The sequence below is a fragment of the Danio aesculapii genome, chromosome 24, assembly GCF_903798145.1.
Source record: "Danio aesculapii chromosome 24, fDanAes4.1, whole genome shotgun sequence".
Classification (NCBI taxonomy): Eukaryota; Metazoa; Chordata; class Actinopteri; order Cypriniformes; family Danionidae; genus Danio; species Danio aesculapii.
The window spans coordinates 7,071,461-7,097,383 of NC_079458.1; the positions used below are offsets into that span (position 1 = coordinate 7,071,461).

At 35.5% G+C, this 25,923-nt stretch overlaps 1 protein-coding gene across 1 annotated transcript in view; it reads left to right on the plus strand.

Annotated features, from left to right (window-relative positions):
• sntg1 (syntrophin, gamma 1) overlaps window positions 1-25,923 on the plus strand; it is a 97,666-nt gene that overhangs the window by 50,691 nt on the left and 21,052 nt on the right. The window contains exons 7-13 of the mRNA XM_056451185.1: window positions 747-788; window positions 4,172-4,274; window positions 4,354-4,436; window positions 6,924-7,054; window positions 7,491-7,620; window positions 18,455-18,493; window positions 20,956-21,072. Of these exons, the coding sequence (XP_056307160.1) occupies window positions 747-788; window positions 4,172-4,274; window positions 4,354-4,436; window positions 6,924-7,054; window positions 7,491-7,620; window positions 18,455-18,493; window positions 20,956-21,072 (645 nt within the window). The remainder of the gene's footprint in view (window positions 1-746; window positions 789-4,171; window positions 4,275-4,353; window positions 4,437-6,923; window positions 7,055-7,490; window positions 7,621-18,454; window positions 18,494-20,955; window positions 21,073-25,923) is intronic.

Genomic DNA, 25,923 nt, shown 5'->3' on the forward strand with positions numbered 1-25,923 from the left:
TTTGATGTTGCTGCAGTATCTGAGGCAAAACCTGTTAAGGCTCCACCCTCTTCTGGATAGGGGGCGGGGAGCAACAGCTCATTTGCATTTAAAGAGACACACACAAAATATATTGTGTTTTTGTTTCTAGCCAAAAGGGGTATTACTGCAATGATCTGTGAGGTATTTTGAGCTAAAATATTTCCCAGACACTGTCTGTGAAGACTTTTTTTAATGACATTTGCATAATATGACCCCTTTAAAAGTCCCACAATATCTTAATGTTATTCAGTCAGCAGTTGTTTAGGGAGCATTTTCAGTTTTTGATGAAAATTGGAGCTGGCATTTTATAGCAGTGTTTCTGCAATTATATATTCATTCTGAATTATGTATGTATTTTTATAAGCATGAAGGTCATGCTTTAGATGTGGGAATTCTTAGTTATTGGCCTCAGTATTCTCATAACCACTATTAGGAAATGCCTGCAGTGGGTAGCACAATCGCCTCACAGTAATAAGGTCGCTGGTTCAAGCCCTGGCTGGGCCTGTTGGCATTTTCTGTGTGGAGTTTGCATGTTCTCCCCGAGTTGGTGTGGGTTTCCTCCGTGTGCTCCGGTTTCCACCACAGTCCAAACACATGCAGACACAAAAAATGCCAACTGGCCCAGCCGAGGCTTGACCCAGCGACCTTCTTGCTGTGAGGCGATCGTGCTACCCACTGTGCCACCATGATATATATAATTCTCTCATATTACTCTTTGTCTTCAGATAAACGGTATTAACGTGAGGAGTTATCGTCATGAGGAAGTGGTATGTTTCATCTTTTTTGGGGTATACAATTCAATTCAGTGTCATTCAGTTCACTCTTTAGCACTGCGTTCAGTCTTTGGTCTGAAGTGTGATTCAGTATTTTTGGCTCCACCCCTTTTGGGGGTCATTATAACATAATGTAATTACTAGTTATTAAGGCTTTGTCCACACAAACACGGGTATTTTCAGAAATAAGAGTTTTAAGCATAGAGTTTTTTTCTATGTGGTTTGGCTGTTCGCCCACATGAAAATGCAATATCAAGTGACTGAAACTGAAATTTGAGCAGTATACTCACGCGAATACTTAATTCTGCATTTTGGTGGAACCCAGCATAAAAGACTTTTATCGCTACTTGTTAATTTGGCGAGGGTGGGACATATAGTAGCCCCTCCCCTTTCTGAAAAACAGCCAATAGCATTTTGTTTTTATCCAGTAAGAGTGGTTGAACACATCAAATGAAAAGCAGATGAGAAGCTTCTTAAAGAGGGCGGGGCACATCAGATACTAGAGAGCGTTTGATTGGTCAAGATTTGATGAGAAGCTGATGTGTGAGGTGATGTGGATAAAACCTTTGATCCATTTAGTCAGAAGTGAAAAACTACAAGCTTTACATGTTTATATCAGTTTCTTATCTTCTAAACATGAATTTTACCACCGTCTTATAGGACAGGAGCACACTAGCTTATAGATATCTTTAAGACTAACAGACTGAAACTGAGGCCGCATTTACACTGCACGGTTCAAGTGACTCAATTCAGATTTTTTTCTCCCATGTGGCACAGATCGGATATGGCCCATGTACGTTTAAGCAGGAACAAATCACTCAACAAATTACTCAAATCAGATTCAGGCCTTGTTCATATGTGGAAATTTATCTGATATGAATCGGATCTGTGTTCTCGTGTCTGCAGTGTAAGCAGGTAGATCGGATTTTCACCTGCCCATGCGAGTCGCGCGTCATTAAAAACCGTAGCGAATGACGTCAAGTCTGACATTTCCTTTTCAGCACAGACTTCAGCTGAGTCCCAAACCTTAAATCTCATACACGAGGACTTAAACAGCTTTTAAAAAAGCTGCAAACAGATTACATACAGGAATAGAGAAAAGAGCACTCTTTAATTATCAGCTGATAGTCAGCGCCCGCTCTTTTTTCCCTGGTCATTGCGCCTTTGCTGTGTGCTGTGTAAATGCAGACGATCGGATACGAGTCACTTTTAAAAGCTGATGTAAGCAGGTCGTCAAAAAAATCGTATACATTCACAAAAGTCGGAATTGACCATCAAGATCTGCTGTGTAAACGCAGCCTAACATCTTAATTTTAATAATACATACAATACAGACCAAAAGTTTGGGCTCACCTTCTCATTCAAAGAGTTTTCTTTACTTTCATGACTATGAAAATTGTAGATTGACACTGAAGGCATCAAAACTATGAATTAACACATGTGAAAATATATACATAACAAAAAAAGTGTGAAACAACTGAAAATATGTTATATTTTAGGTTCTTCAAAGTAGCCCCCTTTTGCTTTGATTACTGCTTTGCACACTCTTGGCATTCTCTTGATGAGCTTCAAGAAGTAGTCACCTGAAATGGTCTTCCAACAGTCTTGAAGGAGTTTCCAGAGATGCCTAGCACTTGTTGGCCCTTTTGCCTTCACTCTGCGGTCCAGCTCACCCTAAACCATCTCGATTGGGTTCAGGTCCGGCATGTCGCTGCAAGATGCTGTGGTAGCCATGCTGGTTCAGTATGCCTTCAATTTTGAATAAATCCCCAACAGTGTCACCAGAAAAGCACCATCACACCTCCTCCATTCTTCACGGTGGGAACTAGGCATGTAGAGTCCATTCGTTCACCTTTTCTGCGTCGCACAAAGACACAATGGTTGGAGCTAAAGATCTCAAACTTGGACTCATCAGACCAAAGCACAGATTTCCACTGGTCTAATGTCCATTCCTTGTGTTCTTCAGCCCAAACAAGTCTCATCTGCTTGTTGCCTGTCCTTAGCAGTGATTTCCTCACAGATATTCTACCATGAAGGCCTGATTCACACAGTCTCCTCTTAACAGTTGTTCTAGAGATGTGTCTGCTGCTAGAACTCTGTGTTGCATTGACCTGGTCTCTAATCTGAGCTGCTGGTGGCTGGTGACTCGGATGAACTTATCCTCCGCAGCAGAGGTGACTCTTGGTCTTCCTTTCCTAGGGCGGTCCGCATGTGAGCCAGTTTCTTTGTAGCGCTTAATGCTTTTTGTGACTGCACTTGGGGACACTTTCAAAGTTTTACCAATTTTTTCAGACTGACTGACCTTCATTTCTTAAAGTAATGATGGCCACTTTCTTCACTTACTTTACTGCTTTTTTTTGCCATAATACAAATTCTAACAGTCTATTCTGTAGGAGTATCAGCTGTGTATCCACCTGACTGCTGCACAACACAACTGATGGTCCCTACGGAGAGCTGGAAGGGACGTGATAGTGGAGAAAAGAAAATGGTTGGAAGAAAAAAACGGGTGGGAGAAAAAAATAGAGTGATAGGTAAACATATTTTTAAACGTTTTTGCGTTCCCTATCAAAATATGTTTTGCGTTCCCTCGCAAAACTGTTGTTCGACAAACACTTCACTTCATACATGACAACCCTCCCGTTTTGATTTAGTGGCTAATTTGTACGATCTAATTCGTACAATTTATTACGATTTGCTCATCCCCCAATGACGGTTGGGTTTAAGAGTGGGGTTAGGTGCCACGCCTCCTTTTTAAAATCGTACAATTTCGTACGACTGAACTCGTACGAATTAGCCACTAAACTGATCATTTCTCGTGAGATCAGGCTGTGGGGATCAGGCTGCAAAAACGGGAGGGTTGTCATGAATGAAGTGACGTTTTTGTCGAACAACAGTTTTGCAAGGGAACGTAAAACATATTCGCGTTCCCTTGCGAAATATATTTGCGAGATAATGCAAAACATCTTTGCGAGGGAACGCAAAAACTTTCAAAAATATGTTTACCTATCACCCGTTTTTTTTTTTTTTTTTTTCCCACCCATTTTTTTTTCTCCACCATCACATCCCTTCCAGGTCTCCGTAGTTCCATTGTAGGGGAGTCCAAACTTTTATTCTGTACTGTATATATATATATATATTTTTTTTTTTTTCTCACGGGACTTTTAATTCTGCTTTTGGTATGAACGTTGCATAAAAGGCTTTTATCGGCACCTATTGGTTTGCCGAGCCCTTTGACTTTAGCATCACAGTGTGTTTTTTGCATTTATATGTGGACAGAGATTATTTTAAAAAAGAAAGAGGGGAAAACTGTTTATAAAACACCCGTGTACATGTGGACATGGCTTAAATGCATTTTCATGCATGTTTTCCATTCTCAGGTGCAGGTTTTGCGTAACGCCGGTGAAGAAGTGACTCTGACCGTGTCTTTTCTGAAAAGGACTCCTGCGTTTCTAAAACTGCCGCTGTGTGAAGACTGCTCTTGTACGTCTGTTTGGACGCTCTACAGTTAATAGACTTCATAGAGTCTTACAATTAAATAACACATTGTTTATTTTTTTAGGTATTCCAAGTGACCAGAGCAGTGGAACATCTTCTCCACTGTGTGACAGCGGTTTACATCTGAACTACCATCCCAACAACACGGTAAACTTCTGAAAGTGCAAAATACTAACCGTTCATCCATTCATTATAAACAAGCTGTTGTTTCCCTACAAAACAAAAGCTCCACTGTTAACATTTGAAGTGGGTAGCACAGTGGGTAGCACGATCGCCTCACAGCAAGAAAGTCACTGGTTCGAGCCTTGGCTGGGTCAGTTGGCGTTTCTGTGTGGAGTTTGCATGTTCTCCCCGTGTTGGCGTGGGTTTCCTCCGGGTGCTTCCCACAAGTCCAAAGACATGTGCTATAGGTGAATTGGGTAAGCTAAATTGTCTGTAGTGTATGAGTGTATGGATGTTTCCCAGTACTGGGTTGCAGCTGAAAGGACATCCGCTGCGTTAAACATATGCTGGATAATAAATTAATAAAGATTAATAAAGGGACTAAGCCGAAAAGAAAATGAATGAATGAATGAATAAACTCAATAATTTTATGTAATAATAATAATAATTATTATTATAATAATTATTATTAATATTATTATTATTATACTGTATCTAATATTAATTCATTAGAATTCATAACTTTCTTCCTTGATATAATTCTGAAAATAATTATAGTACAGTTTTTTAAATGATAAAATAATTAAATAATATTAGTTTTTTACAGTACAGTGTTATTCTAGCGTTGTTATTATTATTATTATTTTACAGTTACATATTATTATTTATTTAGTAATTAATTTCTTAATTGATTGTTATTTTTGTAATTTAATTAATAATACAGTAAAAATAACATTTGACATATTTTTACAGTATAATATTAATACAGTAGCAGTTTATAATAATAATAATAATAATAATAATAATAATAATAATAATAATAATAATAATAACAAAACTAATAATATATATTTTAATGGATTTAATTTTACAGTAATATATTGTTATTGCATTAATAAATAATTTCTTTCATTTTATTTTTGCAATGTAATAATAATACAGTAAAAATAGCATTCTACATACTTTTACAGTATAATATTAACGCAGTAGCAATATATAATAATAATAATAACAACACTAATAATAGTAGTAATATATATACAGATATATAGATGCTTGTTTTAATTTTACAGTAATGATTGATTATTGTTTTTATAATTGAAGTAATGTTACAGTAAAAGTTATATACGGCATATTTATTTTTTTACTGTACAGCAATAGCACAGTAGTATTTTATAATAATATTAACAATTATTATTATTAATAGTTTATTTTTATTGGATTCTTTTTAAAAAAATGTATTGTTATTGCATTAGTAACACATTTCTTTATTGATTATTATTTTTATAATTTCAAAAGTAATGATATAGTAAAAAATTATATTCTGCATTTTTATTTATTATTATTTATTGTTTATTATTTGTTATTATTTTTTACTCTACAATATTAGTACAGTAGCAATTTATTATAATAACAATAACAATAATTATTATTTAACTAAGTAAGTAAGTAATGTGTATTTATATAGCTATAGCACAATGATGAGGGTTGGGGGGTCTCTCCCGACTCCACCACCAGTGTGGAGCATCCACTTGGATGATGCGACGGCACCAACAGGACAACGGCACCAGTGCGCTCACCACACACCAGCTATAGATGGAGTGAAGAGACAGTAACAGTAATCATGATGGGGAGGCCATGATAAGTAAGGGCCGATGGAGGGAAATTGGCCAGGACACCAGGGTTACACCCCTACTCTTTACCAGAAGTGCCATGGGATTTTTAATGACCACAGAGAGTCAGGACCTCAGTTTAACATCTCATCCGAAAGACGGCGCTCACTGACAGAATAGTGTCCCTTTCACTATACTGGGGCATTAGGACTCACACAGACCACAGGTTGAGTGCCCCCTGCTGACCTCATTAACACTACTTCCAACAGCAACCTAGTTTTCCCATGTGGTCTCCCATCCTGGCACTGACCAGGTCAGCCCTGCTTAGCTTCAGTGAGTAACCGGTCTTGGGGTGCAGGGTGATATGTCTGTGGCCATATCACCCTTATTGTTATTTTATTTTTTTATTGGATACTTTTTTTAAATTGACAGTAATATATTGTTATTGTATTAGTAACACATTTATTTATTATATATTTATTATTTGTATAATTTAATAAAAGAGTAAAAATATAATTCTGTATTATTATATGGTGGCACAGTGGCTCAGGCCGTGTTGGTGTGGGTTTCCTCCAGGTGCTCTGGTTTCCCCCACAGTCCAAAGACATGCGCTATAAGTGAATTGGAACAACTAAATTAGCCGTAGTAGATGAGTGTGTGAATGCGAGAGTTTATGAGTGTTTCCCAGTACAGGGTTGCGACTGGAAGGGCATGCACAGCGTAAAACATATGCCAGAATAGTTTGCGGTTCATTCCGCTGTGGCGATCCCTGATAAATAAGGGATTGGGATGAAGGAAAATGAATGAATGAATATTATATGGTCACATTGAGATTGCATAATCCCTTTGTTTGTATCAGGACACGTTGTCTTGCTCGTCCTGGCCGATGTCTCCAGGCTTGCGCTGGGAGAAGCGATGGGTGGATCTGCGCCTCATCCCACTCTTACACGCGCGCCTGTCCCAGTACGTCCCAGGTACTGACATTTGCAGGTGAGCTAAGCAAGAACATCTGGGTTTTGTTTGCTTACGCTTTGTCTCCGTCTTTGATGGTTGATAGAGTTACAGGGCCTGCTGGGATTTGTATTTCTCCTCCGCTTTCATCTGCTAATTCTGTTTGTATTCCAGTCACACAGGATTTTGCTTGATTAGTGTTTTAAGGGTTATATTAATTCACAGCCGCTCCCAAATGAACCGCATTAGACCTTTAATACCAAACGCAAACTTTGATGAGGTTAAGCTATTTGAAATGAGACCCTTTTTGCACATCAAGTGGAACGTAATTGAAAACTCTTAAATTGGATTGAATTAAACCCAATCTGCTTTCTTAAATTGCTTTGAATTAAGTGGATTGAAAAATGAGAATTAGATATTAGTTAGCTATTTTTGTGGGATGTCTCCTGAGTCTGCATGTTTTTCATTTCATCAGGCAAAACGCCTTTCAAGTCATCGCGGTGGACGGGGTGTGCAGCGGGGTAATTCAGTGCCCCGGTACTGACGAATGCACTGATTGGCTGCAAGCATTATCTGCTAACATCTCCGCCCTCACCAAGCACAACGTGAGTAAAACACAGCTTCAAATAGCTAATGATTTCTTACACAAATGCAGTGATTCGCAACTCTGATGTATTGTGAGCAACCAGAAAAGATTTCAACCTGGAAGTAAATATAATGTTTAAGGATTTGCCACTTTATTAGGTACACCTGTCCAACTGCTTGTTGACGCAAATTTCTAATCAGCCAATCACATGGCAGCAACTCAATGCATTTAGGCGTGTAGACATGGTCAAGACGATCTGCTGCAGTTCAAACCGAGCATCAGAATGGGGAAGAAAGGTGATTTAAGTGACTTTGAACCTGACATGATTGCCAGACGGGATTTCTGCTGCAACATTCAGGTGGTGGGGTCAGAATTTGGTGTCAACAACCTGAAAGCATGGATCCATCCTGCTTTGTATCAACGGTTCAGGCTGGTGGAGTTGGTGTTATGGTGTGGGGGATATTTTCTTGGCACACTTTGGGTCCATTAGTACCAATCAGGGGCAGACGAAGGCCCAATCCCAATTTTACCCCTTAGCCCTTCCCCTTACCCAAGCAGCCAAAAACACTTGGATATGTTTGTAGAAAAGGCCTTTTGTACAATGCACTGATATCGTTTATCGGGATGCAATGATTAGCCGGTTTCACTATTAACCGCGCTTTAATTCATTACGGTTAATTAATCATAAAGGCTTCTCAACGCCGCGCTTCTGTTGCACGGAATAAAACTGCTGCAACTAAACAAAGTTTTGCCATATCTGTGCTAGTTTAAAGTTCCGAGCTTAAACCGAGGCTAATACGCACACACATTGGATTAATTATAGCAGCAGGCCGTTCACATATTGCATCTTTTCCGCACGCAACTTCATTATTTCCAATGGAGACGTGCGCATATTGGTAATGGTGTACGCCCGGCTCGCAAGCGGACCTCCAGGTGCGCACAGTAGAAATTAGGGGTGGGCGATATGACCTAAAATTAATATCACGGTATTTTTCATCTTTTGAACGGTGACGGTATAATATCATGGTATTACTTTCAATAGCAAAATAATATACATCTCAAGGAAGAACGGACAAAAGAAAGTCTCACTTCTATCACTCTTTAAAAGTTTCGGTTTGGGTCATTGTAAATGCTCAGTCTCGTTATGAGCTGATCTTCATTTCTCTGTGTTTTTGGAATAAAGCAGGCGAGTCAGCCGCACCAATTTATAAGCAGACAGAGCAGGATTCTCGCGATGACCACCAGCGCAATTCCGCTCTTTGTTATGAGCTGTAGTTTCAGTGTAAACTTAGTAAAGGTGAGTTTCTTTGGCGATGATGTGTACAGTGTTAGATTTTTATTTTTAGCGGACATTTGCGCTGAACACGTGGTGAATGCAACGCATCAAGATTCGGGCACCTTCTCTGAAAACACTCGATTGATCTCAGCTGGCGGATCAACATTTACCTCATGTCATGATCGCTGTCATCTGCCCCATTATTATTATTATAACTTTAGGTGAGGTTTGCAAACCTGTGCACTTTTCACTCTTCAGCCGTTTGCATTTCCTGCAGTAACAAAAGCTCCCTGTTATCTGACAGCGGGAAGCGTTGAGTGACTGACTGCTAATATGAACCAATACAGCAGCAGGGTAGAGCGATTCAGCAAGTTTTTAGAGAAAATCAAATCAGATTGCACTACAACCATTATATTCAGACACACAAATGCTCCCAAATATATTATGAGGGCGCATAGATTAAATTTCGGGCGCTCATGCGACCAAAATGGTTGCAATTTCGAGCCCTGTAGTATAAGGACATGTATTCAGACCACAACTGAACGTTTGAAGAAAATTGAATGCCTTATTATTTAGAATTAGCTATTATTGATGTAAATGCAGCCGTTTAAGGTGCATAATTGATTTATTACGGTATTGAAGGTATTAGAAAATCCATGTCGTGGCGCAGTGTCACACCTATGTGACTATGACACCGGTGTACCGCCCACCCCTAGTAGAAATAATTTCACGATGTAGCGGGAAGAGTTGTGCGTGGCTTTCAGTGTAATGTAAACAAAAGATTTGTTCGACGAATTATTACAAATTATTAAAATGACTATGTTTGTGTGAACGCAGATAATAACAACAGTTCATTTCAATTCTTAGCTAATATATAGCTTAAATTAATATTCTTTTTTATTTATTCTTATTTTTGTTTATTTATTCATTGTTCTGTCATTTATTTTCATTGTAAAATGATCACTCATGTTTAAATCAAAAACTTTTTCATTTATTATTAAGTCCAAAGAGAGAAATGGACTATTGTTTGTTTGTTTTTTATAATTTTTTTTGTGCTGTATTTGGTTATTGAGCAGCAATAAACAACACTTTAAAACATAAGAATTTTTTGGGGGGGATTTTCTAAACTAGTAGTGTTTTGAATTTAATAAATGCATAGTAAACTATGATTATTCTTCAGGCTATAATCGTACAACCAAAATCTGTAATCATTGCATCCCTAATTGTTACGCAGTTTAAAACATAACATATGAATGTGTTTGTATGTAGAAGAAGCCTACTTGAGCAATACACTGATTTAGTTGTGCTTCGAACTACAACATTTGAGTATGTTTGTAAAAAAAAGCCACATTGTACAATGCAGTATTAACGTTTTAATGTAGAAAAAGCCAACGTGGGTGTCTTAAGAAGCAAAAATACAGAATTTGGGCTCTTATATGCTGTAGTGTCTCATCACTTATATTGCAAGTCTTATCTCTCCGACCCCTCATTTGAGAGGCTTTTCATAAACTGGCCCCCATGACAAACTAATTTTAATAGCCCTGTCTTACATTAATGCTTGTGAGTTTGAATCAGGGCTGCGACTCTTCTCGATTCTGTTCCTCCTCATTTCCTTTCCTTATTCCACGATTGTTTCGCTAAAAGGGTTTTGATAAATGGCACCTTGAACACAAGGCATTATGGTTTGTTTGGACTGGATGATCTCTGTGCAACTGGCTGCAGATTTATAGTGCTCCAGTGTCTCAGGAGAGCAAGCAGTGGAGTGTACCGAACCAATTTGTGCGTGAATTAACCGAACAGACAACGTTTATGCTCGGCGATAGAGGTAATTCGGGAAGATGGTGAATTTTTTTTGTCATAAATTTCCATTTTCGCCAGGCAGGTCATGTGTTGTAATCCCCTCATTGCAGTAGATTAAGGCATTAAAATGGCATTTCCCACACAATGAAGGATTTCACTCTTAATTACTGAGTGTGCCTCGTGGCCCAGATCACTCGCTTTTGAGTCTCCCCATGCCAAAATCCTCCATTTCTATCTTACGTTCATTTATTCTAAGTGTTTAGCATTTCCCGAAAAAATCCTCTCAAAGGAGGGAAGTTTGCGCATTACTACAGCACAGCGTTTGCTTGGGATTTATTCTGTGGAGGGATCATCTGAGTAAGCTTTCAGAGGTGTGATAATATCGTAATTGTTTTTCAGCGATGTGCGAGCTGATGTTATCAGGTATGTCACTCACGTCGTTATAAAAACAAAACAAAAACATGTCTTGAGAGCCAAAAGCTTTGACTGCGTGATAAAAATATTATTAATATACATTTAGAAAGTAGAAAGATGCGTTTCAAGCTTTAAGAGAAAGTCGTTGGTTTTTGTGATTTATAGGATATGTAAAATGTGATCATAATATTATATTATATTATATTATATTATATTATATTATATTATATTATATTATATTATATTATATTATATTATATTATATTTTATTATATTATATTATATTATATTATATTATATTATATTATATTGTTATTATATTATATTTTATTTTTTATTTTTTTTATTTTATTTTATTTTATTATATTATATTGTTATTATATTATATTATATTATATTATATTATATTATATTATATTATATTGTTATTATATTATATTATATTATATTATATTATATTATATTATATTATATTATATTATATTATATTATATTATATTATATTATATTATATTGTTATTATATTATATTATATTGTATTATATTATATTATATTATATTATATTATATTATATTATATTATATTATATTATATTATATTATATTATATTGTTATTATATTATATTTTATTTTATTTTATTTTATTTTATTTTATTATATTATATTGTTATTATATTATATTATATTATATTATATTGTTATTATATTATATTATATTATATTATATTATATTATATTGTTATTATATTGTTATTATATTATATTGTTATTATATTATATTATATTATATTATATTATATTATATTATATTATATTATATTATATTATATTATTGTTATTATTGTTATTATATTATATTATTGTTATTATATTATATTATTGTTATTATATTATTGTTATTATATTATATTATTGTTATTATATTATGTTATATTATATTATATTATATTATATTATATTATATTATATTATATTATATTATATTATATTATATTATATTATATTATATTATATTATATTATATTATATACAGAAACACTCCCTCTTGCTAATGCCAAACGTTGATTTCAATGGTTAAATATTGGGCTGCGGACAAAGTGAATCATGTATTGTTCTCTGATGAGCCCACCTTTACCTTTGCCACATCTTGGAGAATTACGGTGTGGAGAATCTCCAAAGAAGCATACCACCCAGGCTGTTGCATGCCCAGAGTGAAGCATGCAGGTGGATCAGTGATGATTTGGGCTGCAATATCATGGCATTCCCTACGTCTAATACTTGTACTAAATGGACTTGTCATTGCTAAGGACTACCGAACCTTTCTGAAGGATCATGTGCACTCGATGGTTCAAACGTTGAGCCTGAAAGTGTTTAATGAACAATGAAAGTGAAGTTGAACGTCTCCCATGACCTGCACAGTCACAAGATCTAAATGTTATTGAGTCACTTTGGGGTGTTTTGGAGGAATGAGTCAGGAAACTTTTTCCTCAACCAGCATCACGTAGTGACCTGGCTACTATTCTGCAAGAGGAATGGCTCAAAATCCCTCTGGCCACTGTGCAGGGCTTGTATCTGTTCTTCCCAAAATGAATTGATGCTGTATTGGCTGCAAAAAGAGGCCCAACACCATACTAATAAATTATTGTGGTCTAAAATGAGGTGTTCCAGTTTCATTGTCCAACCCATATATAATGGGATTGTTTTTAAAAGCATTTGAGCATAAAACCACTCAAACTGGTTTGGAACAAGTAAAGGGTGAGTAAATAATGACATCCTTTTTGGATGATCAATTCCTTTAATTATCATTATTAGAATTTTTTAGGTGTCAATATCGCACGCCACCACTTCCAGTCCATTTCCTATGAGGGAAATAGCAGCTCATTCCCTATTCAAATGGAGCCATTAGAGTCATTTGTGAGCGGCCGGGTTACGTGGGTAATGAAGCTGGTGTGAATGTTAATCTTGAATAAAAGCTCACAGCAGGAGACACTCTCTCCTGGGCTCTGGATATGAACACTGCTAGCTCTGTCTGAAACACACAAGATGTATGGGCTCCTTTTATCTGCTACTTGAATAATTGGGTTGAGACACGCTAAAGGTCAGCCGCTGATCACCGGAGCGCTTCCTTTTATATCTGTGCAACAGATTGCCATACTTCGCTGGCCTTTCGTTACGATTTATGATTGAAATGTCCGGAAAGCCTCCTTGCTGCTTGCAGTCAAGATTCTGAGGATGTTCAAGGGGAATGACATATGATTGTCCTTTTAAAGGGATTTATAAAACCGCGTCTTGTCGAACAGCTTTGTGGGTTTCATCCGTTTATATTTGTAGCTGGTGTTTTTTGCACTTATGATATGTATATAAATCAATTGCAGTGTTGGCCTAGAAGTTACTTTTTCATAAAAGCATCTACTAAATAAGCACATTTAAATTGTAAATGCGGCGTCACGGTGGCGCAGTGGGAAGCACGATCCCCTCACAGCAAGAAGGTCGCTAGTTCAAGCCCTGGCTGGGTCAGTTGGCATTTCTATGTTGAGTCCTCCGGGTCCTCCGGTTTCACCCACAGTCTAAAGACATGCGCTATAGGTGAATTGAATAAGCTAAATTGGCTGTAGTGTATGTGTGTGAATGCACAAGTGTATGGGTGTTTTCCAGTGTTGGGTTGCAGCTGGAAAGGCATCCGCTCTGTAAAACATGTGCTGGATTAGAATCAGAATCAGAAAGAGCTTTATTGCCTGGTATGTTTACACATTCGAGGAATTTGTTTTCGTGACAGAGCTTCTACAGTGCAACAGGATTACAGAGACAGGACAAAAAACAGATAATAAATATATTTAAAAAATATATATATATAGAAGTAGTGAGTGCAAATATACAGATTGACAAGTGTATGTACATGTTTATTACTATATACAATGTTATATGTGCAGCTGTTATGTGCAAATTGGCATGTAAAGTGTGTTGTTAAATAAGTTTATATGTGTATTAAAGTGTATAGCAAGTAGTGATGTTGGTTCCACAGTTATTATCATCAAGTGTTCATGAGATGGATTGCCTGAGGGAAGAAACTGTTTCTGTGTCGGACTGTTCTGGTGCGCAGTGCTCTGTAGCGTCGACCAGAAGGTAAAAGTTCAAAGAGGCAGTGTGCTGGGTGTGAGGGGTCCAGAGTGATTTTGGCAGCCCTTCTGCTCGCTCTGGATAAGTACAGTTATTGGGGAGTAGGAAGGGTTGTACCAGTCATTCGCTCAGCAGTCCGAACTATTCGACGTAGTCTTTGGAGATCGTATTTAGTAGCTGAGCTAAACCAGACAGTTATTGATGTGCAGATGACTGATTCAATGATGGAGGTGTAGAACTGTTTCAGCAGCTCCTTTGGGAGGTTAAGTTGGCGGTTCATTCCGCTGAGGAAACCCCTAGTAAAGGGAAAAAAGCCAAAAAGAAAATGAATGAATGAATGTATCTTACAGTTTTTCTTAGTTGTTTACACACAATCACTTGTACTTCAGACACAATGACTACAACATGTAACAGATTCCCCAACCCGCTTAACCAATTCTGCTTAACTAAAAGCACAATTCCTGCTTTACACTGAGATTGCAGGTTTAAAACTCACTTTTTACCACACACACACACAATTCTCTGCATTAGGCACAATTTCCATGCAGAAAATCTCTTGTTTTCACAAGGAACACACTGTCATCCACAATTGTAAAGTCAGTTGTCCTACTTTTCATACTAACTCATCACATAGGTAAACACCTGTCTCACATAATTGTAATTTAGAAATCAGAGCTCATCTGGTTCATAACTGGTTTACTGCCTACCCATGTTTTTTTAGTTGTTTATCTCCCTCCATTTTGTCCATTTCTCAATCCTATTGAGGACTTTTTTTTCTGCCTGGGGATGGAAAGTGTATGACCGAAATCCACACACACGTATACCCCTTCTCCAAGCTATAGCAGTTGATGCTTTTCATCAGTGGTGTAGTCCTTGCTATACGCACGTATACTCAGTATGCTTACTTTTTTCCATGAGCTGTTTGGGTATTACCACTTCTGAGGATCAATAATTGCATATACCCTCAGTATACTCACTTAGTTTTCTGATTAAACTTCCCTAATTTTAGTGTATTTTTTTAATTCTTACTTAAAAATGTATATGTGTATAAATGTATATACACTTTTCTTTGTTTACCCCAAAATGATCTGTTCCTGATTCACCCTAAAATGAAAATCCTAAAATCGCCCCTGTACAACAGCATTTCACATTTGTCTTAATCATGCCTAGCGCTACAGGGAACGACACTATATATATATAACACTAAAAACGATGAGGCAAAGACTACTCATAAATCTCGTAACAATATGCGACTTAAAAGGGTAACAACTAGTATATAATAGCGACAACAGAAGACAGACTCCTAATAGTTTGGTTTAAAACAGGCATGCACGAATGTGACAATCAATCAATCAATGCAATGTCTGATTGATGTTTAAAGGAACCTATTAAATGTAAAGTAATAAGCCAGTAAAGAAAGTAAGTTAAAAAGCTGTCTTTCTATGTATCCACAGGCAGGGGCGCCGCTGGGGTAGGGGGTGTTGGATGGCAGGAAGTTAGGCCGATTCTAAGGGCCCATACATTTAGGGGGCCCCCAGAGACATTATCAAGGGCCCGCTCTCTCTGTATGTATATAGTATATACATACTGTATACATACAGCCAATTGGCAAGGCTAGCTTATATATATAATATATAGCTAATGAATCAAAGAAACATTGAATTTTTTTTTTTATTGCAATTTAACCAACACCGAACATACAAGGGCAATAACAACATTATATTGACATTCAAACAAATACAATATAAGAGAAAAAATAAATAAATAAATAAATAAATAAGAAGATACAATTATTCAAAAAACAAGATTTAAGGCTTTAAAATAATTAACAGTTCTTTTTGCTTTGGCATTTTTTGTTTCTTTTATCGTGCATAGGTAATGACCTATTTCTATTTTAAAGTGAGTAAAATTAGGTTTTTTCACTGCCCATTTACATTTATATATAAAAAAATTTCCATATATAATGAGCAAATTAACAATATGCCAAATTTTGAAGTCGACTGTATTCTCATAAAAAATAAAACATCCTTTTCGTTGAATTCCAATGCAATATTCGCACTCTGCGTAATAAAAAAGAAAAGATCACACCAAAACAAGAAACATAATAGTGTGTAATAGTACACCATCTTTTTTTAGGACTACACCACTGCTTTTCATGGCTGGATTCACCATGCAAGGTGACATTTCCCCCGCTGCTTGGCCAGACCGAAACAGAAAAGAGAATGCAGTATAGCTGTTTTTTTGTTTGTTTGTTTTTGTTATTTTACTGTAACTGTATTCAGTAAATACTTCAGTTGATGGTATATGTAGACCACGTTATGTGCAACTTTGTGTTGGTTTGGATGAACACTGTGTACACTGTTTATGTGGGGAAAATGCCGTAAAATATATTTGGTACCGTGTTTTTGTGTGTTTTATATAAAAACAATATTCTGAAATATTTTACAATGCACTTCTGTAGGCCTGTGTACTGTCTGTAGTGTGTAACACTGAACAAAAAAAGGCTTACAGTAAGTCATTATGATGAGTAAAGAGGAAGTGGTCACAGTGTTTTACATTAAGCACATCAGTGATCAAATGGTTCTTATAAATGTCTAGTCATGTGATGGTTTGTGTGTGTCATTTGAAAACAAAATACCATTTTGAGAAGAAATTACACTGTTTTAAATGTAAAGTTTCATTTTGCAGGAGAATTGAAGGGTTTTGCCCAATGTGTGTGTGTGTGTGTGTGTGCTTTCAGAAAAAGTGTGTAAACAATTGGGAAAAACTGTAATTATGTATATACACTCACCGGCCACTTTATTAGGTACACCTTACAAGTACCAGGTTGGACCCCCTTTTGCCTGCAGCGCTGCCTTAATTCTTTGTGGCATAGATACAACAAGGGACTGGAAATATTCCTCAGGATTTTCCTCCATATTGACATGATAGCATCATGCAGTTGCTGCAGATTTGTCAGCTGCACATCCATGATGTGAATCTCCCGTTTCACCACATCCTAAAGGTGCTCTTATGGATTGAGCTCTGGTGACTGTGGAGGCCATTTGAGTACAGTGAACTCATTGTCATGTTCAAGAAACCAGTCTGAGATGATTTACGCTTTATGATATGGTGCGTTATCCTGCTGGAAGTAGCCATCAGAAGATGGGTACACTGTGATCATAAAGGGATGGACATGGTCAGCAACAATACTCAGGTAGGCTGTGGCGCTGACACGATGCTCAATTAGTACCCATGGGCTCAAAGTGTGCCAAGAAAATATCCCCCACACCATTACACCATCACCACTAGCCTGAACTATTAATACAAGCCAGGATGGAGCCATGCTTTCATGTTGTTGATGCCTAAAAAGGAAAACCAGCTCATCATTCTGTCTTTTCCCCTCGGCTCAGAGTATATTTCCCACAAATCTGTCATTTTTCCTCTCCTAATTGAGAAAACTAACTATTTTTGCATTAAATCAAGTAACAAAGTCCAAATAAAGTTATATGTACAGTTTTAGTCAGAATTATTAAACCCCTAAATTAAACCCCTAAATTAGTAGCTCCCCTGTTTTTTTTCAACACATTTCTAAACATAATAGTTTTAATAACTCATTTCTAATAACTGATTTATTTTATCTTTGTCATGATGACAGTAAATAATATTTGACTAGATATTATTCAAGACACTTCTATACAGCTTAAAGTGACATTTAAAGGCTTAACTAGGTTAATTAGGCAAGTTATTGTATAACAATAGTTTGTTCTGTAGACTATCGAAAAATATATAGCTGAAAGGAGCTATAAATTTTGACCTTAAAATGTTTTTTTTTTTTTTTTTAACTGCTTTTATTCTAGCCAAAATAAAACTAATAAGATTTTCTTCAGAAGAAAAAATATTATCAGACATACTGTGAAAATTTCCTTGCTCTGTTAAACATCATTTGGGAAATATAAAAAAAATAATAATAATTTAAAGGGGGCTAATAATTCAACTATATATATATATATATATATATATATATATATATATATATATATATATATATATATATATATATATATATATATATATATATATATATATTTTTTTTTTTTTTTTTTTTTTTTTTTTTTTTTTTTTTTCCTTCTCTTCTTACCAGTGTTTTTCTGCCCGCACTAATGCATTCGTAGAAGCGAGTGACGTCTACTCCGAATCCATACTTTTTTTGAATCAATACTTTTTCAGCAATCTAAGTTGTTCTCTTTTATGATTCTAATGTAGGTGAAGAAGATCAACAGAAATTTCCCAGTAAACCAGCAGGTAAGAAAACTGCGTCTGAATTGTTAAAAAAGGTGCAAACTGGAGTTTGAAAGTGTGATAGACAGCCTGCAGAGCTGCGGATAAAGCCCTGACGGAGTGAGCGAGTTGCTCAGTGCAGTTGAATGAAGCCTCATAATGATGTTTTCTGACAGGAGTCAGTGCTCATGTGCTGCGTGACCCGTGAAGCTGCAGAAAACCAGAATCAAGTTCACAGGGCTTGTAGATTCTCTGAATTGCCTGATCCCGTTTCCTCGAATGGATCTGACATCATACAGACTGACAGAAACGTGGTCACAGTGTCTGACCTGAGTCTTTGTGTTGTGACATTTCGCATGATCAGGCCTTGAAATGGAGTCTAATTAGACTCGACACGGCAGGTGAACAGGGGGAAAAAACAACAACTAATGGTTATCAACACGCTTTTTCTACTTTGAGTTTTCTAAATTTGTAAATCTCTAAAAGAAATCTTAAATCAAGAGGCAATTTTTTAGGCAAGTAAAAAATTATTCTTTTGTTAAGTCAAAACTATGTTGTTTTATTTTAAACAAGCAAAATAAATAAATATTTTTAAAGATTATTTTACTTTTCATAAATGAAAGCATGAACGAATTAATAAATAATAAATGAATGAATAAATAAACAAATGAATGAATGAATGGATGAATGAATAAACAAATGAATGAAAGCCTGATGGAATGAATTATTGAATGAACGAACGAACGAGGAAACGAATGAATGAAAGCATCCATGGATGAATAAATAAACGAATGAAAGCATGAATGGATGAATTAAGTAATAAATGAATGAATGAACAAACAAACGAGTAAATGAATGAAATCATCCAGGAATGAATGAATAAAAGCATCAATCAATAAAATGAATGAAAGAACAAAAGAATGAAAGCATCCATGAATGAGTGAAAGCATGAATAAAAGCATCCATGGATAAATGAATGAATAAAAACATCAGTCAATAAAATGAATAAATAAACAAACAAATGAATGAAAGCATAAATGAATGAATGAAGGCACGAATGAATGAAAGTATTCTTAGATTAATATATAAAAGCATGTCAATAAAATAAGTAAAAAAATGAATGAAAGCATGAATAAATAAATGAATAAAACCATCCATGAATGAATGAATAAAAGCTTCAATGAATAGATGAATAAAAACATAGGTCAATCAAATGAATGAACAAATGAACGAAAGAATAAACAAATAATTGAAAACATGAATGAATGAATAAATGAATGAATGAAACATTAATGAATGAAAGCATACATGAATGAATGAATGAATGAATGAATGAATGAATGAAACAAAATATGAATTAATGAATGAAAGCTTCCATGGATGAATGAATGAATAAAAGCATAAGTCAATGAAATTAATGAACGAACAAATAAATGAAAGCATCCATGAATGAATCAATGAATAAAAGCATGTCAATAAAATAAATGAACAAACGAATGAACGATCAAATTAATGAAAGCATGAATGAATAAATGAACGAAAGCATCCATGAATGAATGAAAGCATGAATGAAAGCATCCATAGATGAATGAATGAACAAAAGCATGTCAATAAAATAAATGAACAAACGAATGAATGAATAAATGAATGAATAAAAGCATCCATGAATTAATAAATGAAAGCATGTCAATAAACTGAATGAACAAACGAATGAATAAATGAATGAATGAAAGCATCCATAATTGAATGAAAGCATGAATGAATAAACGAATGAATGAAAGCATAAATAATGAATAAACAAAAGAATGAGAGCATGAATGAATGAATATAAGGATCTATGAGTGAATGAAAGCCTCCAGCAAAGAATGAAAGCATGAACGAATTAATGAATAAACAAATTAATGAAAGGACACATGAATGAATGAACAAACGAATGAATGAATAAACGAATGAAAGCATCCATGAATGAATGAACAAACGAATGAATGAATAAACAAATGAATGAAAGCATCCATAAATGAATGAACAAACGAATGAATGAATAAACAAATGAATGAAAGCATGAATGATAAACAAATGAATGAAAGCATCTATGAATGAATGAAAGCATCCATGAATGAATGATTGAATGAATGATAAACAAATGAATGAAAGCATAAACGAATGAATGAATGAATGAAAGCATTACCCTAATGCTTTATGTGCAATACCCTCTATGTTGAACTAAAACATTTCTTTCTAGAGCTACTCTCAGTAAATCTCCACTTGAGACTTTTCCCATTGAACACAGTAGTGACTTTCATCATCGTTTCTTTTGGGGGTATTTTCTCAGTTAACTTTATTATGCAATTAATTAGATTGCAAACATTATGTAATTAATGCATTTTCTGCCTGCGAAATTCTGTCTAGATTAATAAGATGAAGCGGAACTGAGTTCATTTATTCCCTCTTGTGTGTGTGTGTGTGTCTGTGTGTGTGTGATACAGATCATCTATATGGGCTGGGTGGATGAGAAAGAGCAGGATTCAGTTCAGGACCGAATGTACACACCAAAGTTTCTTGCCTTAAGGGGTTCGTCTCTCTTCAAATTCTCCGCACCTCCAGTGAGTTCTTCTGCATGATTTACTGCTTCAAGAGCCTTTCGCTTTCAATTGCTGACTTGTAGATGATTTTATATTTAGCATATGCACGCAATATTTATTCTACTTGCGGCAATTTGGCTGAAAAAAAAAAAATGGTGACAATTATGAAAGCACATCAAACTCTCAAGTTTTCTTGAGCATCTGTTGTTAGCTGTTCATTGCACTGAAGAATTGTTAAAGGAATACTTGACCCAAAAATTGATATTCTGTCATTATTCCTTCACTTCTTTCAAACCGTAATGCTATTTTGAGCAGTAAAGATAAGATTTAGACCCAAATTTCAGTCTATTTGGGAGACAACTTTATTGGTAGGTAGCGAACAAGTTAAATTAATAATTATGTTGGCTTAAGAAAAAATATTCAAGCCCCATATTTGGCCAAAAGCAGTGTTCTGCATAAGATTTTGTTGCTATATCTTTTCAGGTTTATCAGACTTATAGTTTTCCAATAAATAATTTTAAAGCATTGTTTTTCTCAAAATATGGCTAGCCATAAACTCCATGACTTAAACTGCATATTCTTACTGATATGGCAAGCCATTCCTTAATTTTTTATAATTGTATGTATCGCTTTCACACTTATTGAGCATTATATTACTTATCTAGTACATGTTTTGGTAGCGCTTTATTTTGATGGTCCAGTTGAGTATTAGTAGACTGTCTGCTTAATATCTGTTGATACAGACATTCAACAGACATTTAACTCACTATAAGAAACTTTGCAAGGACTTGTCAACTTTCATTAACCATAACCCCAACAGTCTACTTATAATCTAATGAGAATTAGTTGGCATGTAGATGCAATGTACAGTAACTTAAATTCAACAAACGAACCATCAAAATAAAGTGTGACCCATGTTTTACAGTGGATGCCTTTCCAGCTGCAACCCATCTCTAAGAAACATCCGTACACTCTCATTCACACACATACACTACAGAGAATTTAGCCTACCCAATTCACCTATAGCACATGTCTTTGGGCTGTGGGGGAAACCAGAGCACCTGGAGGAAACCCACGCGATCGTGCTACCCACTGCGCCACCATGGCACCATAGTTATAATGGTAATAATTAAAATAAGTATGCAAACTGAAAAAATTTAAGTTAAAAGTAGTCAAAACAATTATAAATGCTATAATTGACCTATATTTGACCTTTTATGTGACGCTGCTTTGACACAATCTACACTGTATAAGCGCTATACAAATAAAGGTGAATTGAATTGAATTGAATATAATTGTGTATTTAAATAAAAGCAAAGTAATATTTAGTATGATATAAATAATAATATATTTAAATTATATACTGTATATAAACTAATTCATATTATATTCAGAATATAGGTCATTTAGGTCATAGGTTATTTTTTAAACCAGTGCCTATTTTCCCCTCGAACCGTTAGCATCCCCATTATTTGCTTGAGGTATTATCGACTTTATGAAATCCATTAATCCTTTCAGGCGTCCGCAGGCTAAATCACCCAAGCTGATGCTCCAACACCTCCATTCAATAAAGCCTAATCTCCCTGCGCAATCAGCAATTAACTCCAACACCTCCGCCATAATTCTGTGAAATCATTTGCACTGAATCATGCATGATAATCTGGGAAGAGTCTCATTAAAGATAATGTGTTGATGACACCGATAACTCTCGGGCTCCCCCTGTGTTTGTTGTCAGATGGTTCAGTCCTGGTGGAGTAGTTGAAGCACTTAAAGCAAACACATCCTAATTTCCTACTTATACCACATGCTAAAATATGTGTATTTATGTAAAGAAAAAGTACATACTTTTGAGTGTGTATCAGAGAAGAATGCAAGCTTTGGGACAAGCTTTGAGGCCAGCTTCCAGCCTCCGCTGCTGAGACTGCAGGTCTACACAAGACGTTTGGCCAGCGGAGAAATTAAAATGGTTGCGCCCAACTGAGTCTGGTTCCTCTCAAGGTTTTTTTCTTCACTTTTGCCAATTAGTGAAGTTTTTTCTCTCTCCGCTGTCGCCACTGGCTTACATGGTTCGGGATCTGTAGAGCTGCGCATCGTTGGTTTTGCTCTTCAGTGTTTGGACTCTCAGTAGTGAATATTAAACCACACTGAACTGAGCTAAACTGAACTGAATTTAAACACTAAAAACTGAACTACACTGTTCCAATTTACTGTGACTTTTTATGTGAAGCTGCTTTGACACAATCTACATTGTAAAAGCGCTATACAAATAAAGGTGAATTGAATTGAATTGAACAAACTACTTCCTCATAAACTGACTGTTATGTTGCTTAGTTATGTGTCAATCATCTCGAAACATTATCCGCATTTATGTATCATACCATCATAAATGTATCCATTAACTGTTAAGAATTGTTGTGGCTCAGTCTAGAACAGGGGTTCTATATATATATACAGTTGAAGTCAGAATTATTAGCCCCCCTGTTTATTTTTTCCTCCAATTACTGTTTTACGAAGATAAGATTTTTTTCAACACATTTCTAAACATAATAGTTTTAATAACTCATCTTTAATAACTGATTTATTTTATCTTTGCCATGATGACAGTAAATAATATTTGACTAGATATTTTTCAAGATACTTCTATAGAGCTTAAAGTGACATTTAAAGGCTTAACTAGGTTAATTAGGTTAACTAGGCAGGTTAGGGTAAATAGGAAAGTTATTGTATAATGAGGGTTTGTTCTGTAGACAGTCGAAAAAAATATATAGCTTAAAGGGGCTAATAATTTTGACCCTAAAATGGTTAATAAAAAATTTAAAACTGCTTTTATTCTAGCCGAAATAAAACTAATAAGACTTTCTCCAGAAGAAAAAATATTATAGGAAATACTGTGACAATTTCCTTGCTCTGTTAAACATCATTTGGGAGATATTTAAAAAAGAAAAAAATGCAAAGGGGGCGAATAATTCTGACTTCAACTGTATATATGAGCAATATCACATGAGTAGCTGTGCGATATGGCCACCAGTGCTGATATACAGCCATATCGCACTGCTACGAGTGTGATATTGCTTTTACACAACAGTTCGACGGCATAATCGTGTATATAATAAAAGAAAATCAAACACAGAGAGTCTAAAAACCCTTTTGTATTAGGAACTATTTTCTTCCGCCGTTCATTCACATCTGCAGCTGACGTCGGAACAGCAGAAGCCGTTACTAATTCACCAACTTCACTTTAGAGCTAGTGTTTGAATGATTCTCACGTAATGTATATGGTGATGACAAAACAGGTGATTTTGCTGACATTTTAAGATTATAAGGCTGAACGTGTCATGAATTGCCCTCCGTCTACAAAGATATCTTCTTACAATGTTAGAGTCTACAGTATTTCTCTGTTGCAATCGGGATATCACAATAATTAATCCGTAAAAAAGTAGCGCAATCACTACCAGACTGCTTTTGTGTTTGTGATAAGGAGGTGGTGTTCGGGGGAGAGGTCTCTGAATAACACTGTTGAGAACCGGGATGGGAAATTATCTGTATTAAAATAGGCGCTGTCCTTATAAATAAACTGCACAGTTGCAATCTATACAAAAGAGAGCGATTGACTTACTTAGAATATCACTTACCAGTTTAATAATGATTTGACCAGCTGTAGTTAGAATCCACGCTGTTTTAATCTTCTAAGCAAGGGCTTATTATGCGGTCCTGGCACCATCTTGGATAGACGTCAACCGTCTTTCGCTATTGGACGCTGACGTTTTGTCTCTCAGAAATGATAAATATTTTGAAAAAGGCACTATCCCTATAAATAAACTGCATAGTTGCAATCTAAACATCTACATTCACGCCTAAAAAAGCCTCAAAAGTACATTATGTTGTCCAATAACTGCAATCTTTGTCAAACTGTAACGTGTCCTCTGCTTGTTGCAGTATGTGGGCGGAGTAATACAGAAGAGTGAGGAGGCTGTACAAATGCTGTTATTGCAAAATATCCCACGGCTATCAACCAATCAGATTCAAGAACCAGACAGAACTGTTGTGTAAATAAGTATATATATATATATATATATATATATATATATATATATATATATATATATATATACATATATATACATATATATATATATATATTTATTTTATTTTAATTTTTAATTTTTTTTTTTATGTCAGAATTATTAGCCCCCAATTATTATAATTTTTTATATTTCCCAAATAATGTTTAACAGAGCAAGGAAATTTTCACAGTATGTCTGATAATATTTTTTCTTCTGGAGAAAGTCTTATTTGTTTTATTTCTTTTTTTGTTTTATTTTATATATTTTTTCAAACTGGCGACCTTCCACATGGGAGTCGGTTGCTCTAAAAAGGAGGCTAAAGACCATGGCCTCTAGCGTCTATCGCTAGAACACCTTTAGAGGTCAGAGTGAGGTTTCCCTTCACAGCACTTCACTAGCTGGTATTTGCTGGACAAGGCTTTAATTTTAGCTGTGTGAAAGTCATTTGTTTTGTTCTTTTTGGAGTGTCAGAATAGACTCCTCCCCTTTCTGGAAAACAGCAGCTAATTTGCATTTAAAGAGACGCCCAAAAAATGGTGTGTTTTTGCTCACATCCAATGATGGCTGATGATCTGTTGGGTGTTTTGAGCTGAAACTTCACAGACACAATTTGGCGATACGGAATACTTATTTGATATCTTATGAAAAGTTGCGTTGCGTTTCCTCTTCACGGATAATCTGTAGAAAACACTGATAACTCTCGGGCTCCCCCTGTGTTTGCTGTCAGATGGTTCAGTCCTCGTGGAGTAGTTTGTAGGCGTGTTGTTTTTTTCCATTAATTGATCCTGAAGACATCAAAGAGCTTCAT